This window comes from Gracilinanus agilis, chromosome 6, assembly GCF_016433145.1.
Source record: "Gracilinanus agilis isolate LMUSP501 chromosome 6, AgileGrace, whole genome shotgun sequence".
Taxonomy (NCBI): domain Eukaryota; kingdom Metazoa; phylum Chordata; class Mammalia; order Didelphimorphia; family Didelphidae; genus Gracilinanus; species Gracilinanus agilis.
Window position 1 is genome coordinate 17,233,897 of NC_058135.1, and position 23,589 is coordinate 17,257,485.

Here is a 23,589-nt window from a genome sequence, read left to right on the forward strand (position 1 = left end):
TGCTGTCACAAAACCCCATCATTTTGATGTGGGTATTCCCCTAGTCGTGGTGCAAGGCACTCCGTGATCTGGCTATAATTAAAATGTCAAGTGACTCCAAAGCAACAGGAAGGTACATGAAGGTCCTAAGCATCTTCAACATGGTGCTAACTCAGATATCCTCAGAAAGGATGGTCTAAGATGCATCATGGAAATCTAGCTACATGGAGAGGAAGGCAACTGACAGTCTTGAGAATCCTTAGAGAACAAGAGGTGAATCTCTATGAGTAGGTCCTCTGCCTGAGCCTGATGGAGGAAATGGACAAAAGCCACTGGAGAAGTTATAAGGATATACATGCTTAAGGGGCAATGATCCCCAAGATTAAAGAATTGAAAAACAATGATGGACTAAGGATGCTTCAAAGAGAAGGATTTTCTCTGATAAGGATAATGAACAAGAGGTAGGGTGGGCATTGGCCTCAGCAGAAAGAGAGGGAGATGGCACATGGAAAAAAAAGGCAGGAGATGGAAAGTATGTTCCAGAGGTGGGAAACAGAATAGTGTGACTGAAGCAAAAAGGATCAAATGTCTACATTCTTATTGACAAGTTCAATAAAGAGAGAGTTAAGACTAGGAAAGTGATACTAGCTCTAAAAGAATATTCAATGTGCTTGCCTTCCTCTCTCCCTGTGGGAGATGGTCTTTATTCTCTCCAGAGCAGGCCATGGAAGGCTTCAAAGCACCTGATACCACAGGGGATATTAATACACAGGTCAACCTCAAACCCAATAATCAATGCCTTTCAAAAAAACCTTGATTCTATGAAGTCTACACCAAAAATATGACTTGGAAGCATCAAGAAGATGTAAACCAAGGTATAACATGATGAGAAAAAAAGCATCTACAGAGAAAAAGTCAATAAAGGCTAATGCCCTGGAAGGCTTCTTATGTGCTTATCTCATAAAACCAGTTATTGGGAAGCTAGGCAGTTTCTGAAACAAAAAAAAAAGGACAAGGAAGTGGTATATGTAAGGCTTTGGTGAATAGCAAAATTATTTGCAAATAAAATATTTATCTTCATTATCCAAAGAATCAAATTTTCCTCAATCTAAAAATTCACTTTTTAGACGAAAGCTATGTGCCCTGAGAGGGAAGACTTTTAAGTTCTCTCAGTACTGTCTGGATTGCTAGGGATATGTCAGAAATAGGAGGAAAAATGGGAGGTGCTAGAAATAGATTTTTAAACTCAGATCTGACAAGGTATTTTTTAAATGGTAGCTTTTATCTAGATGTAAAAAATATCTATTTTTTTCTTGCCTCTATTTGTAAGGCTTTATAGAAATGAGACAATTTCAATCTCACTTTTCCCATTTGTTTTTGCCTTCAAACATTTATTCATATTTTTCTAGATAGAATTTGTATTCTATCTTTCCAAGACTGTGTTGAAGCACCAGTTTGCCATCTTCTCTATCTTTCAGGGGAGAGATATCAATCATAGTAATTTTTTAAAAGTCTCAAATTTCAGTGTATTACCTCCAAAAGTAACAGTGGGTTATGGGTTCTGGTTCCATTTTTCCAAATGTCTCTCATTGATCAGAGGCTCCAGATATTAAGAAACTATCAATTTAGATATTCCTTCCAACAATTCCTATCATAACCCAACCATACTAAGTAATAATAACAATATTAGGAAATCTTATTTGATGTTCACAACCATGTTGGGAGGTGTTGTTATCATCCCCATTTTACAGATGAGGAAATTGAGGCAAACAGTGGTTGAGTGACATTACCAGGTTCCTGAACCAATAAGTGTCTGAGGCTATATTTGAATCCAAGTTTTTCCTATTTCAGGCCCAGTGCTCTGGCCACTGTGTCACCCATCTCCATGGCCTCCCCAAAGTTTATCTCATATAATGTAATCACCCCCTCTCCTCCTGTTTAACCCTGAGCCCACTTGTCATCCATATGCATTATTCCAGATACACATAGTGATGGAGAATATCTAGTTATCCATCCAAATGGATGTCATAATTTGGGTAACAGACATTCCTCATGCACTTGGCCTTTCTCAGTGTGGCTGGCCAAATTCTCATATGATTCTAGAATCTCTTTCAAGAAGTTCTGCAATGTTCTGGGGCTAGATTCAACTTGCACATTCCCATCTGTACATAGGAATCTACGGAAAGCCTCACTCTCCAGTGGAATCCTTCTCCAACTTGTACTCTGCATTAGACCTAAAACACAATTTTGAGAAGGCACTATAGGCTTCACTAGCCTGGCAAATGAGGGCAGAACATAAAAGAATCAGCATCAGTAAATTAAAGGGTCAGCATTTCTGCCCAGCTTTCCCACTATATCCCCTCCACAATGACCCAGAAAACACACTGGACAATTCTGAAGGAGAAAGATTAAAAAAAGTCACAAGGAGTCATTTTTCCCAGCCCAGAGTAGTATAAGAAGACAGAGTTCTTTGAACACCAGGGAAGGGGCTAAGAAAGTGGTGCAGGGATAGGGAACATTCTAACTTCTAGCCACATTAAACGGGCCTGAGACTGAACACTAAAGCAGGAAGCACCTAGGCAGAAGAGATTCCAAGGTGACTTCTAAGTTAGACCTGGGAGTGGGAATATATGCCACTGGCAGTTCTTTTACCCCTTCCCTAGTTCCCAGTGTAAGATAGAGACAAGTGGTCTAGGTCTAGCAACTCTGTCCCCATTCCTGAGTCTTAGGCCACAGTTTTAGATGGGAGAGATAAAAATTAATATTACCTCCAATTTCTACTGTATTGTTTTAGAATGTAACTAATATTTATGCTGCATTGATTTTTAGAACTGTCAGTATATAAACTCACCTTGCTCAGAAACGTGGTCTGTCCAAATCTGAATTGGCTTAAAGGCCTGGTCAAAGGTGAGTGATGCTATAAAGAGAACATGCTCCTAGCCCCATTCCACAATTCACTTGCTACCATTTTAACCTGGGGTTTTGTTGTTGACTATAAACTGGGGGTGGTTTGCCAATCAATCACCAGAGAGAGTCTTAGTTTGAGTGGACCTGATTTTCTAGTCAATATTACAAAAGGCAGTTGTGCCCCATGAGGCAATTAATATTCTTCCATTGTCAGAGAAGGTATGATTAGCCAGACCTGAAGGACAATCAACTTTCCCTTGATGCAGCTAATTGTAAGGTTTCCCAATTATTCCAACCTTCCTTTTTCTCTTTTCCTGCATCTCAAAAAAAAAAAAAAGTTTTCTTCTGTGCCATCAAGATCCCTGGCTTTCCTGAGGTTGCCAGTGACCCATTTTATTAACAACTATATGCATCACTGTTAGTACTGCTAACTTGCCTGGAGAAAACATGCCTCAATATGCCTCAGTCTCATTTTCCTTGCCACACAGGATGGAGCAGAGAGGTCAGTCACAAGGAAGAGGCCCTAGCTATGCACAGAACAAGGAACAAGTCCTAGAAGCACAACTGTGAGGCTCTGGGTCCAACCTCAGCCCTGTACAGAAATACAGAGGAATAACCAGGCAAGAGACCAAGACCAAGGGGAGACAATTTAGACTCTTGACTCTAAAGCAGGGGTTGGCAACCTTTTTGGCCGTGAGAGCCATTAATGCCACATTTTTTTAAATGTAATTTCATGAGAGCCATACAGTGGTCACAGTGCCGCTCCTGTAACAGCGCCTGAAAAAAAATGGACTTTATGGTTCCTGCAGAAAGAGCCCTATCTGGCCCTCAAAAGAGCCAGCTATGGCTCAAGAGCCATATGTTGCCAACCCCTGCTCTAAAGAAACCTCCCAGAAGGCTGACAATGGCTGAATCCAAAGGGGTCTATGGAAACTCAATGGCACACAAGCAAGCAACCTGAGCCAGATCAAGAACTTGGAGAATACAGGCCAGAAGGGCAGATGCTCAGAGACTGAGCTGTTAAAACAGCAGTAGAGGGTCAGAACAGACATCTCCCCTGCCCTGGAAGTCAGCAGACCCAACACCAACAGAGTCCCAAATCAGTAAGTAGGCTGGAAGAATGAGCAAACAAAAAACCTCAACCACAAAAAGCCACTCTGAAGATAAGGAAGCTTAAGACACAAACTCAGAAGACAACAGTGCCATGAAAATATCTACCAACAAAGCCATAAGCTCACCAAGAATTCCTAGAAGAGATAAAGACATAAAAAATAGCAAAAGAAAAAGATTTTAGAAACTAAGAGCAGTAAAGGAAAAACATTGGGAAAAGAAATAAGAGCTATTCAAGGCAAGAATGTTCTAAAAATAGAATTAGCAACTTATTAAAAGAGGTATAAAACGTTACTGAATAAAATAATTCCTTAAGAATTAGAATTAGAATTGGCAAGTGGCAGAGCTCTGCCAACAGATGCTGGACAAAAGAAGAAAATCTTCCACAAAGCCTAGAGGAGCTCCCCTACATTGAGAAACTGAGCTCACAACTGGCAAGGCAAAAGAAAGGCAACAACCATACAAATGGAAGCTCCAGGGAGCTTCTTTCCACGACAGATATTCTGACACACGAAATAAGGCACAGGGATCACCTTAGGCCAGCCTATTTTATATTGGGAGCTATAAAACCCCTTTTAAAGTTATAAAATCCAAAATAAACTTTAAACAAAAATGAAAAAGTATAATGATTCTCATTCCTCCTAACAAAAAGAGATGAAAAAGCTATAGCAAAGGATCCCTCACCATCATAACAGAAATAACATAACAAAGAGCACAAAAATGTCTTGAAATGCAATTTATCAACACTTTCCAAAGCTGATCAAAATGAGTGTCTGATGACTGAGACATGATGGGTGAGCCCGACCTTTGTAAAGTATAAGACATAGGAACTTTCCAAGAATTATAATAGACCATAAAGTGATGGCATTATTCACAGAAAATAACAAGGCCTAGGGAATCACAAGCTGTATTAAGCTATGGCAAACACACAGAGGTCTTGAAATATTTTTCTCCAAAGGTATAGAGTTTGTAGTTTTGCTTTTATTTAACAGTTAAAATTTCCATCTTTTCCTGAGCTATCACCCAAAAACTGTTCCTTTGATACACAATATTTAACAAAGTTTTTTCATTTTTGTGATTACCTGGAAATCCACAAATATTCTAATTTTCAAATCATGCATGAAAACATCCAACTGTCATTTAGCTTCTAACAACAAAACACAGGAATAGGTTGTGAGAGAGGGAAAACATTTTCCCCAAAACTTCTGCTATGATAAACGGAGAATAAATGCCAGTAAATTTGACACTTCCTACAAGAACTGTACACATAGCAGATAGCAACCTGCCAAACTGATCTGTCCAAGGTCCGGAAAGTAAGGATCTGAGGTGGGATTTCCAACACCAACAAGCCTCCCAGAGAAGATCTACAGCCACATGAAAGAATTTAGCAAAAAGAGAGGCCCCTAGACAAAGAACATGTTTGGCCCAGATTAGGACACCTGCATGTAAATAGTCAGTCACCCCTCAGGCAACTCTATCTATCAGTAGGTATATCTGGAGTAGAAAATAGATGGACGAGTTGGGCCTGTAGCCTATGTGTGAAGTAAAATTATGTAGAGGATTTCCATTTTGGAAAGAATCAGAGAGACGTATCTGAGAGCCTGAGGCTGATGTCCTGGAGTGGCAGTGTGATGTATGAAAGCCATTGGCCAATTGAAGGACCTGGAAAGATCTGCAGGAGAGGCTGAGGGGGAGGACTGAAAAGCCAACCAGGAAGCGGAGTCACCTGTCTGGGCTGGCACTTTGCTCTGGACTTTTTATCTCTTGATCTCTGGCAAGTGAACCACCAGCCACAATGGGGGACTGAATTTTTACCTTAAGTTATATATTTCTCTCTTTCTTTCTTTTTTCTAATACATGTTTATAAATCTAGTAATAAGCCTCCAAGATTAATTTTTCTTTATAACACCTAACCAACTATGGCAGCAAACCTCCTTTAACAATCCGAAGCTACTTCCATAGATAAAAGTACATCTTTCTGATACCAACATTCTAGTCCTGTAGGTGCACAGCTCTGAAAAACTGAAAATGCCCATCATCAGAGGGTAAGCAAGAAACAGCCTATAGCAGGGGTGAGTAAGCTATCACACAGAATAAGCAAGGTAGTCTAGATAAGAACGGGAGGCAAAGCTGGGAGGAAAATGATGAGAAGAGGGGATGGATGTGGGTATGAGGAGGAGGGATGACAGGTGGAGGGCCAGAGCCAGGTTTTGGTATCTTCATGTGGACAGGAGCCAGTGAAGAAGGCTGTCAGCATATTGGGTAAACTTTGCAGCAAACTTACAAGCAGACATTATTAAGAAGAGTTCCTCAGAGTGAGCAGGCTGGGATTCAAGTGGACAAGATCACAGATCCACTTAGTATTTACTCTCCTGATTCATTCTTTACTTGAATCTCCTAGGTTTTCTAAAACCCTCATAAGCTTCACTTTCAGAGAAAGAGAGATTAAGAGATTTTAAACTCTTATTTGACTATACTGATTCCTTTGGTTTATTTTTAAGGAAAAATCATAGTAAGCCTTTCCAAAAGGATGCAGATTTAAATCTACAAGAGGATGGAAGAAGCTCCTATTATGGGATGAAATTGAATCCACTTCCCACTTTTGTCTTCTTGTGACTATAATATGGCCAATAATTTTATTCTATCCCACTGAACTGAAGGAAGATTGCTATCACAATCTGTCTGGAAGTATGCCTGAGTATTAGCTTATTAAAAAATGATGCTTATTTTCACTGAAAAAATGATGATCATTAATGCCAAATACAGGTAGCTCTTATTAGTGACCATATGTTAATGGGTCCAAAGGCCACTGAGCTCTGCACTGCACGGAGGCCTAGAAGGAATGTGTTTCATAACTAGAATACTCCAAGTGAGATGTCTACAAGGAGCTACAAAGACTTCCATGCCCTTTATTCTGCCAGCTCAAAGGGTTTTGTAAAATCATGTGGACATGGTGGACCAAACAAGGCAGCAACTATTAATCTCTTCAAAAAGTCTGGAAGTTAATACAGTCTTAGTTCATAATTTTCCATTTCAAAATTACAATTTAAATTCTATATGTATATATAGATACCCACATATATGTATTTACACACCACCTCTGTGTAACATATCCCAAGCCAAATCTGGTCAAACAATAAATGTGTTGATGTAGGAAAAGAGGCAAAGGAAGTAATATAAATACATACAATGCAGTGGGGGAGAGAAGAGTGAATGTTGGCCCTTCACTCCCAGCCCCAAGCAGCAAAGTTGATAGTGCTTGAACTTGTTTTGAGATAAATTCTTCCTTTCAAAGGTGAAGGATACCCCAAGAGGCAATTCTATTCTAGAAGTGGTTCTCACTTGGGGGAAAGGAGGGCAGGTGGCCACTCCCTCCTTGGGCTTGTGAGCCAGAAGGGCAGAGTCTGACAAGCAGCCCAAGGATAATGAAGGAGAACAGCCCCAGCCTCCAGCTGCCCCCAATTAAATCACTCTCCACCATACCCAGGAGAAAGGCTGAAGGAGATAGAAAGGAAGACAGATCATGGATAAGGTCAAAGCTGCCCAGCCTCCCAAGTAAGAATCTAAACTTAGACCTAAAGAGGAGGCAGCTCAGCAAACACTGGACCAGGAGGCAGAAGAGTTCAAATCTGGCCTCAGACATTTCCTTACTGTGGGATCCTGGACAACTCACTTAACTGGTTCCTGCCTCAGTTTTCCCAGTTGTAAAATAGGTACCATAAAATCCCCCACCTCACAGACTTATCGTAAAATGTGGGGTTATCAAATGAGGTCATATTTGTGAAAAACCCTAGGTACAATGCTGGGATGCAATAGGAACCACATAAATGGTTTTTTCTCTCCCTTCCCTAAAAAGAGAGTCTCCATAAGTCTGGTCCTGGATCTACTCTGCTGTGTACAGTAGGCCCATTAGAGGAGGGACATTAAATAGTGCTGAGGCCTCTCTAGGCTGCTGATGCATGAGTGCACGGGCTCACTTACCAGGGAGGCCATGGCCCAGCCCGTCTTGTTATAGATGAACTCCAAGTTGTTCCTCCTCAAGTACAGCAGACCTCCAACCAGAGAGATGAGCAGGGCCAAGGCAATGGTACCCGAGTAGTTGGGTGGCCGGAAAACACGAATCTTAAGAGGTGAGACACGAGGAGCACGGTTTAGTTGTTAGCAGGGAATGTGCCCAGTACTTGCTCAGGGTGGCTCCCATCCCCTCCTACCCTGAAGGAGCAGACTGGCTGCCCCTATATCCCCTAGAGAGCTCACATGAACATCTGTCCGGTCAGCAATCCATTTGGCCAACTGCTCGGCAGCAAACCCAATTCTCTGCAGGTCAAAAGTGTCTGCACGCTTGGGCTTCCCTTTGGGAGGAAAATGCATGAAGGTGGGCGCTGAGTTCATGTTGAGCTGCAAAAGAGGAAAACCATTAGACATCAGGCCTTCCACCCTGGCTCGACCCCACTGGCCAAGGGAAGGAAACGTTAGGGGCTTGCTTGTGGGGAGGTATGTTCTTGTCAATGAAAACAGGATCCAGGAAGCTGATTCTTTTCTGAGATGAGCCTGCTTACATTTCAGTGTGCTTCCTCTCCATCATGTCAGAGGGTCCTGGTCTCTGTGACTACATCTGTGTGCACCCCAAGAGCTTACTGGCTAGCTAACAGGTCTGAAAGGGATTTCCGTACAGACATATTCTCGTAGGTGTTACTCCTTGGGATTCTCTACGTAGAGATTTCCTAAGCAGTCATCAAAGTGAGGCTTACAAGGCAAAAACTACTGAATTAAATCTTGTGTCAATGACAGCTGGAAATCATCAATCGGAAATTCAGCATTACGGAAAGAAGCTGGGGGGCAGGAGCTTAGTGGCCACACACCTGCCTGGGAGACAGTTCAGGGCCTGGACAATGGGAAAGAAAAGAGCCAGCAGGCTCGCCTAGAGCCTGGAGCTGCTTCAGGCAGGGAGGGATGGGAGGAAGGGGAAGTGAGGAAAGTCAAGAGCCTAGGAGAGGGGGAAGGGTGTCCGGCCATAGTCGGAGTGATTCCAGGCAGGGAGGTGATCATTCACTCACACCCTAATTCTGTCTCTTTCTAACTCCTCCCAGGTTGGGAGCCCCCGTGAGCACTGAGTGACAATAGCCCTTTCAGTCCTGGAGCCCAGGCGATTCTGGGGATACAATGGGGCCAGGTGGGTGCTGGCTGGGGCAGCTATGGAGAAGCACCTGCATGCCACAAAGACCAGGATGTCTGCACCCGAAAAAAGACCAGGCTCCGGGTCTCCATACACAATGAATGCAGGGAGAACACTTACTTTACACTGAACCTCAAAGCCTAGGCTTCTGTTGCTCACATGCCCTGGGCCCTGAAAGGGAGACAAAGTGTGCCTGTGTGCTATGGCCCTCGAGTCAATGCCGCAGCTGTCAGCTACAGCCAAGCAGGCACATCCTGGGCCCTGCTGGCAGCCACAGTAGCCACTAAAAACAGAACTGTGTCTGCATTACACAATGGAACTGGTCCTGCCTTGGGAATTATGGGGCCAGACTGTTCTACAAACTAAACAGCATGGAGAGAGCCAACATCCCGAGGCACCTGTTGGAAAACATCCGCGCCCTCATCATAATCCACGACACTGAAGAAGAGCTTGTTGGAGAAGACCGATGAGTAGCGCCATGAGTTTGCCAGCACCTGGTACTCTTCATTGGCCTGCCTGTGGGAAACAAAGGGGTGGAGATGAGAACAGGATGTCTGAGCCACATGTGGGCTGCAAAGAAGGACTCCACTCAGGGAACACAGCAGTCTCTCTTTGTCTGGGAGACTGCACCACTCCTTGGGTTCCATGGCATGGGCTAGGGTGGGGAGTGTCTCCTAGACAGTGTCCCAAGCATTCTGGGAGGGGGAAGAGGATGAGGAAGACAAGGAAGATAGGAAGGGCTGCTTCAAGGCAGAGGTCAAGTCTGGAAAAGTCTTTTGCACACAATGATAACAAATTTGCTTAGCTGGTTCCTGAGCCTATGGTAAAGAAAAAGGGATGGAGAGGGGGGGGAGGGGGGAGGGTCAGTGTTGTTACCAGAATCAAGCACAAGGCCAGCAGCAGCAAGAAAGTGAAAGCTAACAGTCTAACAACAAAGGGAAGGGGAAAACTTTTGAACCTTTGTCCCCTCCATAAATCCAAAGAAACCCTCAAAAACCAGTCATCTGGCACCACTTAGGATCAGAAGAATTGTCCTTTTCCACCTTACAAGGTCTAGAGGGCCTCTCTGCAATAGAATCTTTTAAATCAAATGATCACACGACAATGCCCCCAAGTGACCAATAAAAAACTGAATCATGTTCCATATACTGTTTAATTGTGTCATATATATTAGAATCCTCCAAAATGATTAACTATACATTTTGGCACAGGATAATACTCTTGGTCATCTGAAAATAGTCCTGTGGAACACTGGCTTCACTGATAGCATCAGATAAACCAAAAGATGGGAGTATCATCCTCTTTTGCCTTTGCCCATTTTCCCTAATGCCAGGAATGCCCACTCTCTGCACCTACAACTTCTGGAATCCCTTAAGTCCATTCAAGTCTTGGCTCAAAAGCTGCCTTCTACATGAGACCCTCCTAGAGTTGTTAGGCCTTCCTCTGACAAGATATATCCCCAGGTATGGTGGTCCTACTATGTCATGCCCATAATCAATAAACTGCAGTGGTTCTCCATAGCCTCCAGGATTAAATACAGAATGCTCTATTTGGAGTTCAAAGCCCTGCACAACCCAAACCCCCCCCCCTACCCCACAATAAGGCGTAAGACTTTTTACGCCTTATTCACTGACAAATATTCTTTGATCCAGTGACACTGGCAGAGAGAGTACCTAGTCTGAGCTAATTTTATTGTATTCGGTTGCTACAAAATCCTTGGTAGCTTTGACTGCCAAAGCTAATCACGTTCCCAATGGGAAATGAGTTGCCATGCTTGGATAAAGGGTAGCTGAGACCACATACACACACTCCCCATATGCCACCAAACCCATTTCCCTGCATGGCATTCAGCAAAAAGAACTTGGGTCTCACACTGAGAGGTCTCCTCCCAAGTGATCTTGATATCCTGACTGTGAGTGTGCCCTTCCCCCTTTTATGATTATAAGAGTATTAGCCTTTATGATTATAACACAAATAATATAGTTTGCTTTATATGAATTATAAATATTAGCTAAGAAAAATAGAGTTTAAGGGTGGTATCAAATCTTGCTGACAAGCATTTTGGCCTTAAGCCTGTAACCCAAAAGTTTCAACCAAGCCCACCATACCCTGTTGCAAAATCATAACACATAGAGGACCGTTCTTGGATATAAATGTCATCTTGGGTGCAAATGTCATTATGACGCATCCATCTAACTGCTGACTCCTAGTTGTCAGTGGAAAACACTTCTAGCCCTTTACTAAAAAGGTTTTAGAAAGATCAGTAATAAAAAAGAAAAAAAGTATAAAGTTACCACCCATAGTGATTTTTTTTTTTTTTTGTGCACTTTCTGGCTTATTCAAGCACTTGTGTGATCTGTCCACGTGAAAAAATTCTGCATTCAATCTGTCTTTTATGACAATATGCCATCAGATTTCTATGTATAAAAAAAGGCTATCTCCTGAGGCTCAGGGTCTTTGGTCTTGGCACTGACCAGAGTCTGGTTTTACTGTAAGACTGGCCACCTCTCAACAAACCTAATAATAGCTTGGAGACTGTATTGGGGTGATAATTTTTCACATGACCAAGTCGTTCCACTCTTCCATGAAAGAGACTCAAAGAAAAGTCTGCCTAGGAAATTGGACACTAGATAACGTGGCTACTGAGTTAATGCTAAGTGCACGAAATATCCCACGTATGGATTGGCTACAACATTTTAAATTATGGACAGACCACAAACTGGTATTCACTATAACATCTCAATAATGACTACAGAAGAATGTATGAAAATGCACACATCCTGCCTGTACCTCTGACTGTACCCAAAGGCTCATTTTTATACAACTTGTGCCATTCTTGCCACCTATCCCAACTATTATTAGCTGTTGTTTCTAGTGCAAGGAACCCTTGAGTATGGGAAACTGGCTTTCCTACAAGTTCTCCTCTATAAAATATACTTCTATACATTATAAAGGAGATCTTCACGAGGGGCACAAACTCCCTTCTGAACTGGCTGAAGAAGTTGTTTGGTGTCCCTTACCATAAAAGATTATGTGGCAAAAATTGAGTCAAGAGGCCTGAGTTAGGGGTACCTTTGCAGATTTCTAAAAATTACAATTTTATTCCTTTTAAAGTGAATAAGGTACACTTAATGATGTTGACTTCAGGGGTCTAATTTGACTCCGGCCTGGAATATATGAACCAGCATGAATAAAGTAGATTTGCTTGAACAATTGAAAATCACCAGTTGTTAAGGTTATGTAAATGTAATGTAAATCATGGGAAACAGACCAGAAGTTTTAAAACCATGGAGCTATTTCATTTTGATCTGATGTATATAATGACTTGCTGCCTGATGCTCTTCAAATATTTAATTTAATGAAATTATAACAGGCATCTGCTGAATCCAAAAGAGTTGCATATATTTCCCTTTGGAAATTCCTTCAGAACATTCCTCCTTCCCCAAGAATGGCTCAGTGTAAGACTATTAATCAAGAATAGGCCATCCTCATAGAAAATGAAAAAAAGGAATACCAAGAATAGCGTATGGTCAAAGTTTTACCTGCACACTGAGCACTGTCTCTGAGGCTGGAGGGCTGTGAACATCACCACGACAGAGTAGTTCCGGGGTGGCGCCTTCACAAACCTCCTGAATTTGTCCCCATTCATTCGGATAACTGAGCGCCTCACACTCCAGTCCATCAGCTGCTCCACTTTTTCTGCCAAGAGGTTCTGAAATTGGATGCAGGGATTGATTCAACTGTAAGAAATGTCATGAGAAAAAACAGCCCTCTCGTGCCTGGCCTGTAGTCCAGCCAAATCACCCTCCAGCTGCCAAAATGCTATTCCTAGTGCCCAGGCTAACGGTGTCACTCCATCCCTCCCAAACAAAATAACAACTTTATCTATATTGTGTTTAAAGCACTCTACCTCTGGCCTCCTTTTACTTTCCTTCCAGCTAACCTGGCCAAAACACCATATGCCATTTCCCATCTCTATGCCTTTGTCCAGGCAGCCAGCCCCCACACCTACTACATTTCTTTGCCTCATCTCTGTCTCCTGGAAGCCCTGGCTCTCATCAAGGTTCAGCCCATAGGGCATCCACTTTAGAGGCCTTCTTTGCTTACCCATTTTGCTATCAGTGCCCCAGGTCCAAAGCAATCCCCTCTGATCACATGGTCACCACTCTATATGGATCTTATAGCTACTCATGTATGTGTGAACTGTGAGCTCCTGGGGTGGAGGCACTTTTCTAGCCTTTGGGTCCCCAGTCTTGACTAGCACAGTGCCTGGAATAGAAAGGATTGCTTAATAAACACTTGTTGATTTACTGAGTGATAAAAGGCCCACACCAGGGACACAAAAGGGCCTAAGACAATTTGGCTGAAATGAGGATTCTTGGAGAGGGAGAACCCAATTTCCCCTTGAATACTTAAGGGACCTGTGACTAAGCTGGAGGGTGTATCTCAATTGAGGGAGACTGCAATGCTCTATGACTTAAAGGATAGTCTTGCAGAGGTGCTATCCTTCACCTTGCTGAAGACACCCCAGTCAGACTCCTGGAATTTTATCAGGGTGGTTCTAAGACCAAAGACACCCATCCACTGGCTACAGGCTCACCTGGAGCCTGATCTTCTAGCTAGCACCAGCCTGAGCCCCTAAGGCCACAAGGCTTCAAGAAGCCTCTGAAACACAATGAAATATTTGAGGAAGGTTTGACCTCAACAGACATTTCAAAAAACTTTTTGGAAGAATCTCCACATAGACATGTGTGCATACATACAAAGAATCAGCTTCGTCTGAGTAGTGGTTTAAGTATTTGTATATTGTGATTATTCTAAGCTTTGCTCCATGACACAAGTTATACAATTGACTTGAGCTGGAGAACAGTCAAATGGAGGGTATTTGAGCAGTGAAGGACAACTTGGCTTGTACTGAAGTGATGGGATATTGGGGCTGACTCATTATCATTGTACTGAGAGAAGAATTGTGTAGTTTGGTTACGAAGAGGAAGCTAGCTTTGGGTGGCCCCAAGAAGCCCTGGGTTCAAGGTCCACCTGATACATCCTAGCTGTGTGACCCAGATGAAGTCACCGAGTCTCTGAGTGTTCAAGGTAACTCTATGACTAGAATGTGCAAAGAAGATGCTGGCCTGGCTGCACTGGTGGAGGGGGCTTCCAAATGGGGGAGTTTCTTAGAGCAATATAACTATATATATACATATATATGTATATATACATATATATATATAATAACTATAACCAGCCAGTCAGCTGCTGCTGTCAGATGTGACCCACCTTGCATGATTTTTTCCCAGACATTTGACAGGCAAGAGATGGATGCCAAAGGCAACTCCAGATTAGAATATTAACTTGTCTGGAAAACAAGTTTGAGTAACACTGTCCCATGAAGTCATAGAAAAGCCTACTGCAAAATCCAGCTCAAGGGAACTTGGAGAACGGCTGACTGAGCTGCATCATCCTAAATACATGCAAGGATGAACACCAAAAGAGGAATTGAAGCAGGCCCAAAATGGAAGAGAAATGCCAAAACAAGAAGAGTCAAGATATGCTCCCTGTAGGCGGTGGGACCACCATAGCTGCCAAGGCCTGCTCACAGAGGTCTAGAATGGGCAGGGAGGGGATCAATTACGGTGAGTCTTTCCATTGTGAAGGCACAAAGGGATCCATTTACTATCTACTTCAACAAAGTAAGACCAAAGGCATGGGACACCAAGACAATGGATGCCTCTCCTGCTCTTCAGAGTCTGGAGTGGCGCCAGCCATCTCCACACCAGTTGAGGGTACTGGTCCCGAGGCCCCAAAGAGGAGATAAGAGGCCACCACAAGACAATGTCCAACAACAGGCTTACCACCTCACAGATGAGAAGATAGAGGATGTCGGCATAGTTCCTGGATACTGACTGCAAGAGCAGAAGAGCTGTGTTTTACAGCCTTACTTACAGGTTCTCCAAGAGTCTGCTCTGGGTCTCCCTCATGGAACAGATACTTTGGGTTGGGCATACATGTTCCTTCCTGTAGGGCTCACCTGAAGTTCACTGTCATTGAACAGGGTTGCTTCAATGGTGACAGCTCCCAGGGAATCCTGAATGATCTTGAATGGTACAGAGGGCAGCCCTTTCACACTCGTTCTTAATCCTTTACAGTTTGGCTTCCGATCTCATCATTCCACCAAAACCACTCTCTCCAAAGTGACCAATCTCTTGATTGTCAAATCCAATGGGCTCTTCTCGGCCCTCATTTGCCATGACCTCTCTGCAGCACTGTCCATTATCCTCTCTTCCTTGATACTTGCCTTTCTCAAGATTTTGGGGACACACTTTCCTCCTGGTTCTCCTTCTATCTCTCTGATGTCTCCTTTGCTGGAACTTTATCCAGGCTGCTCCAACTTAACCATCGATGTCCATGAGGTTTTCTTCTGGACCATCTTCTTATTTCTCTTATTAGCTCATTTGATGATTTCATAAGCTCTAACAATGATCATCTCTGTAGATAATCCCAAATATATACATCGAGACTGTTTTAGTCTCTCTCCTGAGCTTCAGTACTGACTTACCAATTGCCTATTGGACATCTCTTAACTGGATTTCCATTAGATACCCCAAATTCAGCATGACTCAAAGGGAACTCATTATCTTTTCTCCAACTTCTCTGCTTCCCAACTTCCCAATTAGTATAAATAACATCATCATCTCCCTAGTCCCTCAGGCTCACAACCTCAGAGCCTTCCTTAAAGCCTTGTACTCATCCAACCTTTCCAATCTACTACTAAATCTTGTCACTTCTTGGCATCTCTCATCAAGGCTCCTTTTTTCCTCTACTCACAAAGTTGTCATTGTAAATCTAATCTGGACTATTACAATAACTCAACACAGGATTCCATCAGTTCAATTAATGTAACTAATGTGGCTGGCATACAAATGAGACCAATTACCACAGAACTATCCTTATCATTCTTCTTATTTAAAACTACTATCTCTCTCAGAACACTTTGTCCATCATTTGTATACAGTCAATGGGGCTGGAAGGACTCCAGAAACGTCCCAGGACCAGCTTTGGCAGAGGTGATCCAAAGAAATGGATTAGACCTTCTCCCAAAGCCCAGTGGGCTGGAGATCCAGGCCTGGAAGAGAAAGTTCCACCCAGCTGGAATCCCTGAATCCTACAAAGACAGAACAGTGATGTTCCTTCCTCCTTCAGATTTGTCTGCTTTCCTGGGCCAAGCATTGACAGACACCTTTTACCATGCAGCCAATGGGGAGAGACTATTTCTTAGGGGTCTATGACCAGGATCCATCAGGGTTTCAGGTAAAGATCCCACCCTAGAGTCCAAGGGCTTTTCTGACTTATTTCTATGCTGCATTTGCAGACTTTTTTTTTTTTTTAATAAATCAAGGCAAAGGCATAAGGAAAAGTAAAGACCTATGAGACTTAATGGTTGGTGTCTTCTTTCCACAAGTACCAAGCCTAAGGTGTCTCAGCAACTTCATTAGCCAATTTCCAATTATTTACAAATTATTTGGCATTTCTATCTAAATTCAACCTTCCCAAGCAGCACAACAAAATGGGAGATTGTATGTGGAACTTGCAAATAATTCAGAGTCTCTGTCGAATGTTTTCTCCACAGATGAAAATCACAGGCCTGCCACTTTCTAAAACCAATCAGTGATGCTAATGAATGGAAATGGAAGAAGTTACCCAACTGGGCTAACTGTGGGCATACTACCAATTAGTTACTAAACCTGGCTTGGGCCTCCCAGTAGCTAAGCTGTCCTCAGACTACTCCCTAATTGATATTTGATCCCATTCTCCAGAAAGTTTGCTGCAAACCATCCTACACCAATACCCTCAAGGTAAGATCTTGCCTTCTGATCTCCACTGACACTTCCTTCACCAACACTGCCTATGTCTTCTTCTTCATGGTCAAGTCTTGTCACAGGACTCATCCTTCTGGCCCCCCTAATCATCCCCACCACCATGGATCACCTTTTCTTCCTAGGTACTACTTTAGTTTTTCCTGGCACTGATTTCTCTCTTGCTTTTCCTTCTTCTCTACATGATCCTTCTCTATTCCAAAGAGAAACTTGGCCAAAGCCACACAATCACCATGGGCAGGAGGCAGAACACCTAGGAGGCCTCTGTGGCCACTACAGCTGCTTCTCCCTCCTAAAATCTGCTGTCCCCTGCCTATAACTTATTTGGCTTCCAAAAAACTGCTCTGATTCTACTATACCATTCTCTCAGGTACAGTGTAAGAAATAAAATGGATATAAAGGGATAGAATTAAAAATATTATGGTTTTAAAAGATTTATTGGTAGCCATTAGAAAAATGAAGCCATGTGCCATACTGAGAGTCATTTTAAAAGACCCGCATCCTGTTACCTCCCTTCCCCATCCTGCTCTGCTCCAAATCACCAAAGAGAGGGAGGGAGGAGTTACAGCCAACTGTAAAACAATAATATGACCATGTAAATGTGGAGGTGCAGGAGAGATCAAAGGGGATTTTGGGAAAACTAAGGATTTACGGGGGATGAAGTCCAAGGTTCAAAATCTCCATTTATACATACAGATGCAGGAGGCCATCAAAGTTCACGACATTCGCACAGCCCCACATGAGCTCTGACAAACCAGCAAAGCAGGTTGTCAGAAGGATGGAAATCTCTCACTCAGTTTCCCCATGTGACTCTTTTCTCATTAGCATTCACTTGTATTGAAACTATTGCAATCGGTATCCTTATTCAGCCCCAGAGAGACACAGAAAAACAATACAGGTTCATGGCAAGAACAACCACAGTCACAGACTATTCACTATCCCAAAATAAACCCCTAAACAAACCCCCATAGTACAGAAACTTCCCCTAGAAGTCACTTCACAACAAACCAGCATATAGTGAGTTAATGTTAAAGATTTTAAATATCTAACTCAGATTCCCATACATAAGTGCCTGCACAAACAGGCCAGAACAGTCTCCAAGTTTCCCTCCTCCCAGATCTGAAATGGTACAGTAATTTAAAATAAAAGAACAATGAATGAAATATGAAGAAATTGTCTGCCATGAAAAAGCCTATATGTTCTTACCACTGTAGCCCAAAAGATACCTCAAACACACCTAACAAATTGTCTCCAAAGGTAAGCTATATGATGGGAATGGAATTCATGCCAACATTGATGTAATCTTGAGAAAAATGATATAAAAATTAAAATCAGCAGATGGCACTTCAGATCAGCCACTGCAAACCTACTGGGTCTCTGGCTCTTCTCACTCCGTTTTTGCTCAATTGTCCCGCCCCCAAGGGGAAATGGACTGCTGGTAACCCCCCTTTTGCCCCCCAGCATACAGACACTGCAGAACAATTACCTGCAAAAAATGGTTTCATTTTTGAAGCGAAGCACTGGAAGCTGTATTAATTAAAAGAACAGTCGTCTATAACCTCATTAGAATAAATGGACCAAGTATGACATGAGTCTGAAAGTTCCTAAGTTGGAAAATAAAAAGAAAAAGGCTCACTGATAAGCACCCAGTTCAAAATCTTTTCTTTAACCCACTCTGTCCCATGTTTGAAGGAAAGAACAGAGTTCTGTTAAAATATCATCGCCATATAACCACCCCAACTTGTCATCTCCCAGGTGATGCCCCAACCGCCATCTCAAAACTAACAGCTCCATATGGCATCCATGCTCTTCTTTCTCTCCATTCCCTGCCCCTGAGGCACCACTATCTGTCCAGGGGCCTCACCATTCTCCCTAGACATCCCTCACTAAGTTCTCTGGGCAACTGTTGAGGCTACAGGTAGAACACACATGCCAGTCCACACCAGTCCTCACCAGCTTTCTCCACGCGACCAGACCTTATCTCATTAAATCCCACATTATGACAGTTTTTACTCCCAATTGTCAAAGTTCAGTCTGCTCACAACCCACCAGGCCTCTCAGGATTATCCTTTGAGTAATGTGGACACTTAAGTCTTTGATGGCTGCAGCGAATCAGGAGTGAGTCTTGCACTCTACCAATGGAATCCTTGTATTAAGGAGGCAGGCCCTCATTCCAGGGAGATATCTGGAGCCTTTAAAGGAACCCTGTAGTTTCTCAAGAGTAATTTAGTTCATTCTTCTTTTTAATGATAGGCCCAACTGGTTTTTTATTTGCCAAGCCTATCCAAGATACAGAAAGACAGACAGATGCATATATACGTGCATACACATACTGAGTAATAAAACTCTATACATTTCCCATCTAACCTAATGTTACAGCATGAATAAGAGGCATTTTCATCCACTTGGGTTTTCCCATATGAATGGTTAGGCCAAACCTTTTTGAGTGCATGTAGGCTGCATTCAAGATGTTATACAATTCACTGTGCTTTGAGATAATCAATATGTCAACTGTAAAGAGGTGCATCTAAATGACTGCACCATCTATAGGAAATATTTTTTCACCTTGGAATCTTCCCTGGACTTCCTCCATAACTAGGGTAAAAATCTATGGCAAACATACACCTCTCCAGTTGACACCTTGATTGATAAGGAGAATCAAAGCTTTATCCATTGCTCATTCCAAGCCTAAAAACACCTTCCATTGTGCCCTTAGGAAATCCTGTTATAGAGTAAAACAAATTTCCCTTTATTTTTAAACTTCTCATATTCCTTCCATCTTTGCCCTCTCTAAAGATGTGACTTCTCTCTGGAGGTATTGCATGCCCAACTAGTAGAAGGAATGGAGAGTACCAGAACAGCAAGCGGTTAACTGTGAACTGGGTGAACCATACTGATTACATCTTGTGACTTAATTCTGGAGCTAGCTCAGTTTCCTTTCTATTCAATTATGGGCCTAGTCTAAATTCTGTCTTTTGAGAAAACTAACTGTGGCAGCTGGGAGCAAACCTTACTGCATTGTTTGAACCAAACCCTGTGTGACTGGGAAACTGGACCACTTACCTAGGTTAACTGGACCTAGGTTATGTTGAACAGAAACGCAGTCAGATTCTAAGACTAATGTAAGGAGTTTTCTCATCTCAAACAATCCATATTCTTATCTGAAAACTGGTCCCACAATGATCAATCAGTTATTGTTTCCATTGTTCACACTTAGGGAGGAGCAAAATACCTCTTTTCCTGGATATTAAGGGAATTGTACTTATTTACTCTCCCTCTCCCAAACAAGGAAATCCCTAATCTTTCATCCAATTGGAATTCAGATTACCTAATGTTATAATTTCCTTTTAATTAATTGGTTTCATTTGATTGTTTTTATTGTATAAAAGTCTGCCTCCCCCCCCCCCCAAATCTGGAGTCTAGCCCTAAAGTGAGGAAGGAACCTGGTCCTCATTTGTTAAACAATGGGTATGTATTGCTTAATAAATCAATAGCTCAGAAGATCAAACTTTGTTTCCTCAGTCTTTTCATCTTTGCTTGAAACTGTAGTGTGTAATTTTAACCAATAAATAAAATGAGGCCATTTCTCCAAGTATAAACCTTGTTTATTAATAGGGGCATGAAATTTATTAATAAAGGCTGGATCAATCATCCACATGCCTCTGCACAGAAGGATCTTAAAACAGGAAGCTAACAATCTTATGCTCAGGTATCTCTTCCTTTTGATTGGCCTGACAATATGTATATCATTTAGACCTCTCCTGGCAACCCCAAATGGTGGATATTTTAATGAGGTGGGCTTAGATCTCAATTCCTCTCCCACTGCTTCATTTACAGCTTCATTATACCTAGGCTCACACACCCTTCTCTAGTACTTAAGAAATGGCATTTTGATTTTGGATAAACCAAGAATACAGACCCAATCCAGGTAAATGCTATGGGGCCTGGGAGTAATTACTTTAGTCACCCTGGAGAAACTGCCTAATCTTTGGAGGTTGGAGTTTGAGGGAAGAAATTTCAAAGAAATAACTGGTAACAAATAGTACAAGCCTGGTGTATAATTTGAATTTGCTCCCCAGGGACTCGCTTTCCCAGCATCCCAGTTACATATCTATGTAACATTCTAAGATAGGGAAGATAAAATTTTATGTAGCTCCACCCTCACTCTTTTTCCCACAAATGTAGCTGGGAAAACTGGCTTTATTCCGGCTTTTACTTTTGTCCTTTTTATTTCTTCTGCTTCAAGTGATTATTAATAAATCTTATAAAATATAATACTTAGGAGTTATTGGATTTTAATTTTAATCTTACACTGGTAACAATATAAATTGGTAACAAATACAATCCAATTAATTTTCCCGGATCCTCATCCATGCTGGGCTCTCTGCCTTCTCTCCACACTTTGTCTTGGTAATCTTATGAGTTCCCTGAAGTCCCACCAGCATCCCTCTGCAGATAATTCGCAGATCTACAAGCCATATCATCAACTGCCCTTTAGCCATTTCAAACTATCTTAGAAATATCTCAAATTCAGTATGTCCAAAACTGAACTTGACTCGATGGGCATTAGAGAGCCAGGGAACATTTTTTTAAAACAATGAAATGACTATGCTGTACACTTTGAAAAACAATTATATTTTAGCAGTGACAGAGGATGGAATAGAGGCCAGAGAAAAGGGGAGTGGGGGTGGGGGAGGAAGAGCTGTCAAAGAAGAATGAGGAAGACAATTACACTGCTAATCTGTCTTCCATTACTGTAGCAACCAAATAGAATCTTTTGGATAGAAAAAGATTAAAAAATTCAATTCTAGGAGTACATTTGGGTTTCTGCTTGACTCTTCCTTAACTGAATATATCTAGGCTAGAATGCTTTTTTACACTATGTATAAGGAGTTTTAAATTTATATATATATACATATATATATATATAAAATTTGTTTTTGACATTTTTCTTTATATCTTGAGTTCTGAATTCTCCTTACCCACTGAGAAGGAAAACAAAATGATATAACAATTATACATGTAAAATCATGCAAAACATATTTCCATGTTAGCCATATCACAAAAAAAGCAAAAAAAAGTAAAAATAAAGCAAGAACATCATACTTCAATTTGCAGAGTTTATCAGTTTTCTCTCTGGAGGTGGATGGCAATTTTCTTTTTATGAGCCTTTTGGAATTGTCTTGGATCACTGTATTGATCAGAGTAGCCAAGTTTTTCACAGTTGATTATCATAACTAGCATTGCAGTTACTGTACACAATGATCTAGTCCTTCTCATTTCACTTTCTATCAATTCATATAGTTCTTATCAAGTTTTTTTTAAATCACTCCACAACACACATGATGGGCATGCCCTCAATTTCCAATTCTTTGCTACCACCAAAAGAGCAGCTATATTTTTGTTCATACATGTCCTTTTCCTTTTTTTATATTTAAATACTTATCTTCTTAGTACTGTGCTAATGAGATTAAATCTACGTTGCCCATTCTCAAATCTAATCACCAAAAGTGTAAACAACTCCACTTAACTCACATGTTGGGAGGTCTGTGACCCACATGTGCTAGAATGAGTGGCGAATCAGAATTTACTGACAGTCTTGAGCAGTCCTAAGAAAAGCGTCTGTTGTGATTGGACAAGTAAACTAGGAGGAAGGTACAGGAAGTGACGCAAAAGAAGCCCCTTTAAAAGAGAGTTATCTTCTAGAAAAGAGAGTTCAGTGAGTTCAGCTTGGGTCTTCTGGATCGTGTCTTGGGTCTGAAGGATTTCTTCTTGTTCATTGCTTGGATGTGGAGGACCTCTGGCTGGAATCCTGAGACCTTGGTGAGACTGTTCTTAAATCTTTCCCTTAAAACTACACTTGGTGAGTGAAAAAGGCTGACTGACTACCTTAACTTCCCTGGAGGTACTAGTCTCCAGGAGGCTCCCTTGATTGGGAGAAGCCCTAGTGGTTAAACCCCTTATTAAATGACTTTTAGGCTCTCTGGCTGGGCCTCTGGGGGCTTCTAGAGCCCTGCCGGAGTAAAGCAAAGACTTGAATACAAATCTAATTCCTTAAGTTAGATCTCTTACTCTACCCACTTCTCATCTCTCCCACTCCCTGCTATATTTTGTTAATAAATTACTAAAATCATTTTAGGAATTGGTATTTATTCAGTTCCTTGGTGACCACACCTTTAAATATCAATATAGTCAACCAAAGTCCCCCTTTTCCCTCTTACGGTACCAACTCTTAGGCCGAAGAGTGACTAGGACTAGGCTGGGGTTTAAGTGACTTTTCCAAGGGTCACACATCTCAGAAGTATGAGACCACATTTGAAGCCCAAACCTCTCCACTCCAAGCCTGGTGTTCTATCCACTGGGCCACCTAGCTGCCCCTTTCTTTTCATCTTTCAATGATCACTTTGTACTTTTGTACAAAGGATTCAATATGTTGAAGAAAGGAGTCCTCTTCCACGAAAGGACTTGCCAAGAAGAATAAAGTCATCCTTTCAATGGACTTAAAACTACTATTTAGACTCAAGACATTTCTTGGGAAGTGCC

At 41.9% G+C, this 23,589-nt stretch overlaps 1 protein-coding gene across 1 annotated transcript in view; it reads right to left on the minus strand.

Annotated features, from left to right (window-relative positions):
* TUSC3 (tumor suppressor candidate 3) overlaps positions 1 to 23,589 on the minus strand; it is a 58,375-nt gene that overhangs the window by 25,588 nt on the left and 9,198 nt on the right. Inside the window, exons 3-6 of the mRNA XM_044681136.1 lie at positions 12,715 to 12,884; positions 9,571 to 9,688; positions 8,254 to 8,394; positions 7,978 to 8,118 (exon numbers count right to left, since the gene is read on the minus strand). Of these exons, the coding sequence (XP_044537071.1) occupies positions 7,978 to 8,118; positions 8,254 to 8,394; positions 9,571 to 9,688; positions 12,715 to 12,884 (570 nt within the window). The remainder of the gene's footprint in view (positions 1 to 7,977; positions 8,119 to 8,253; positions 8,395 to 9,570; positions 9,689 to 12,714; positions 12,885 to 23,589) is intronic.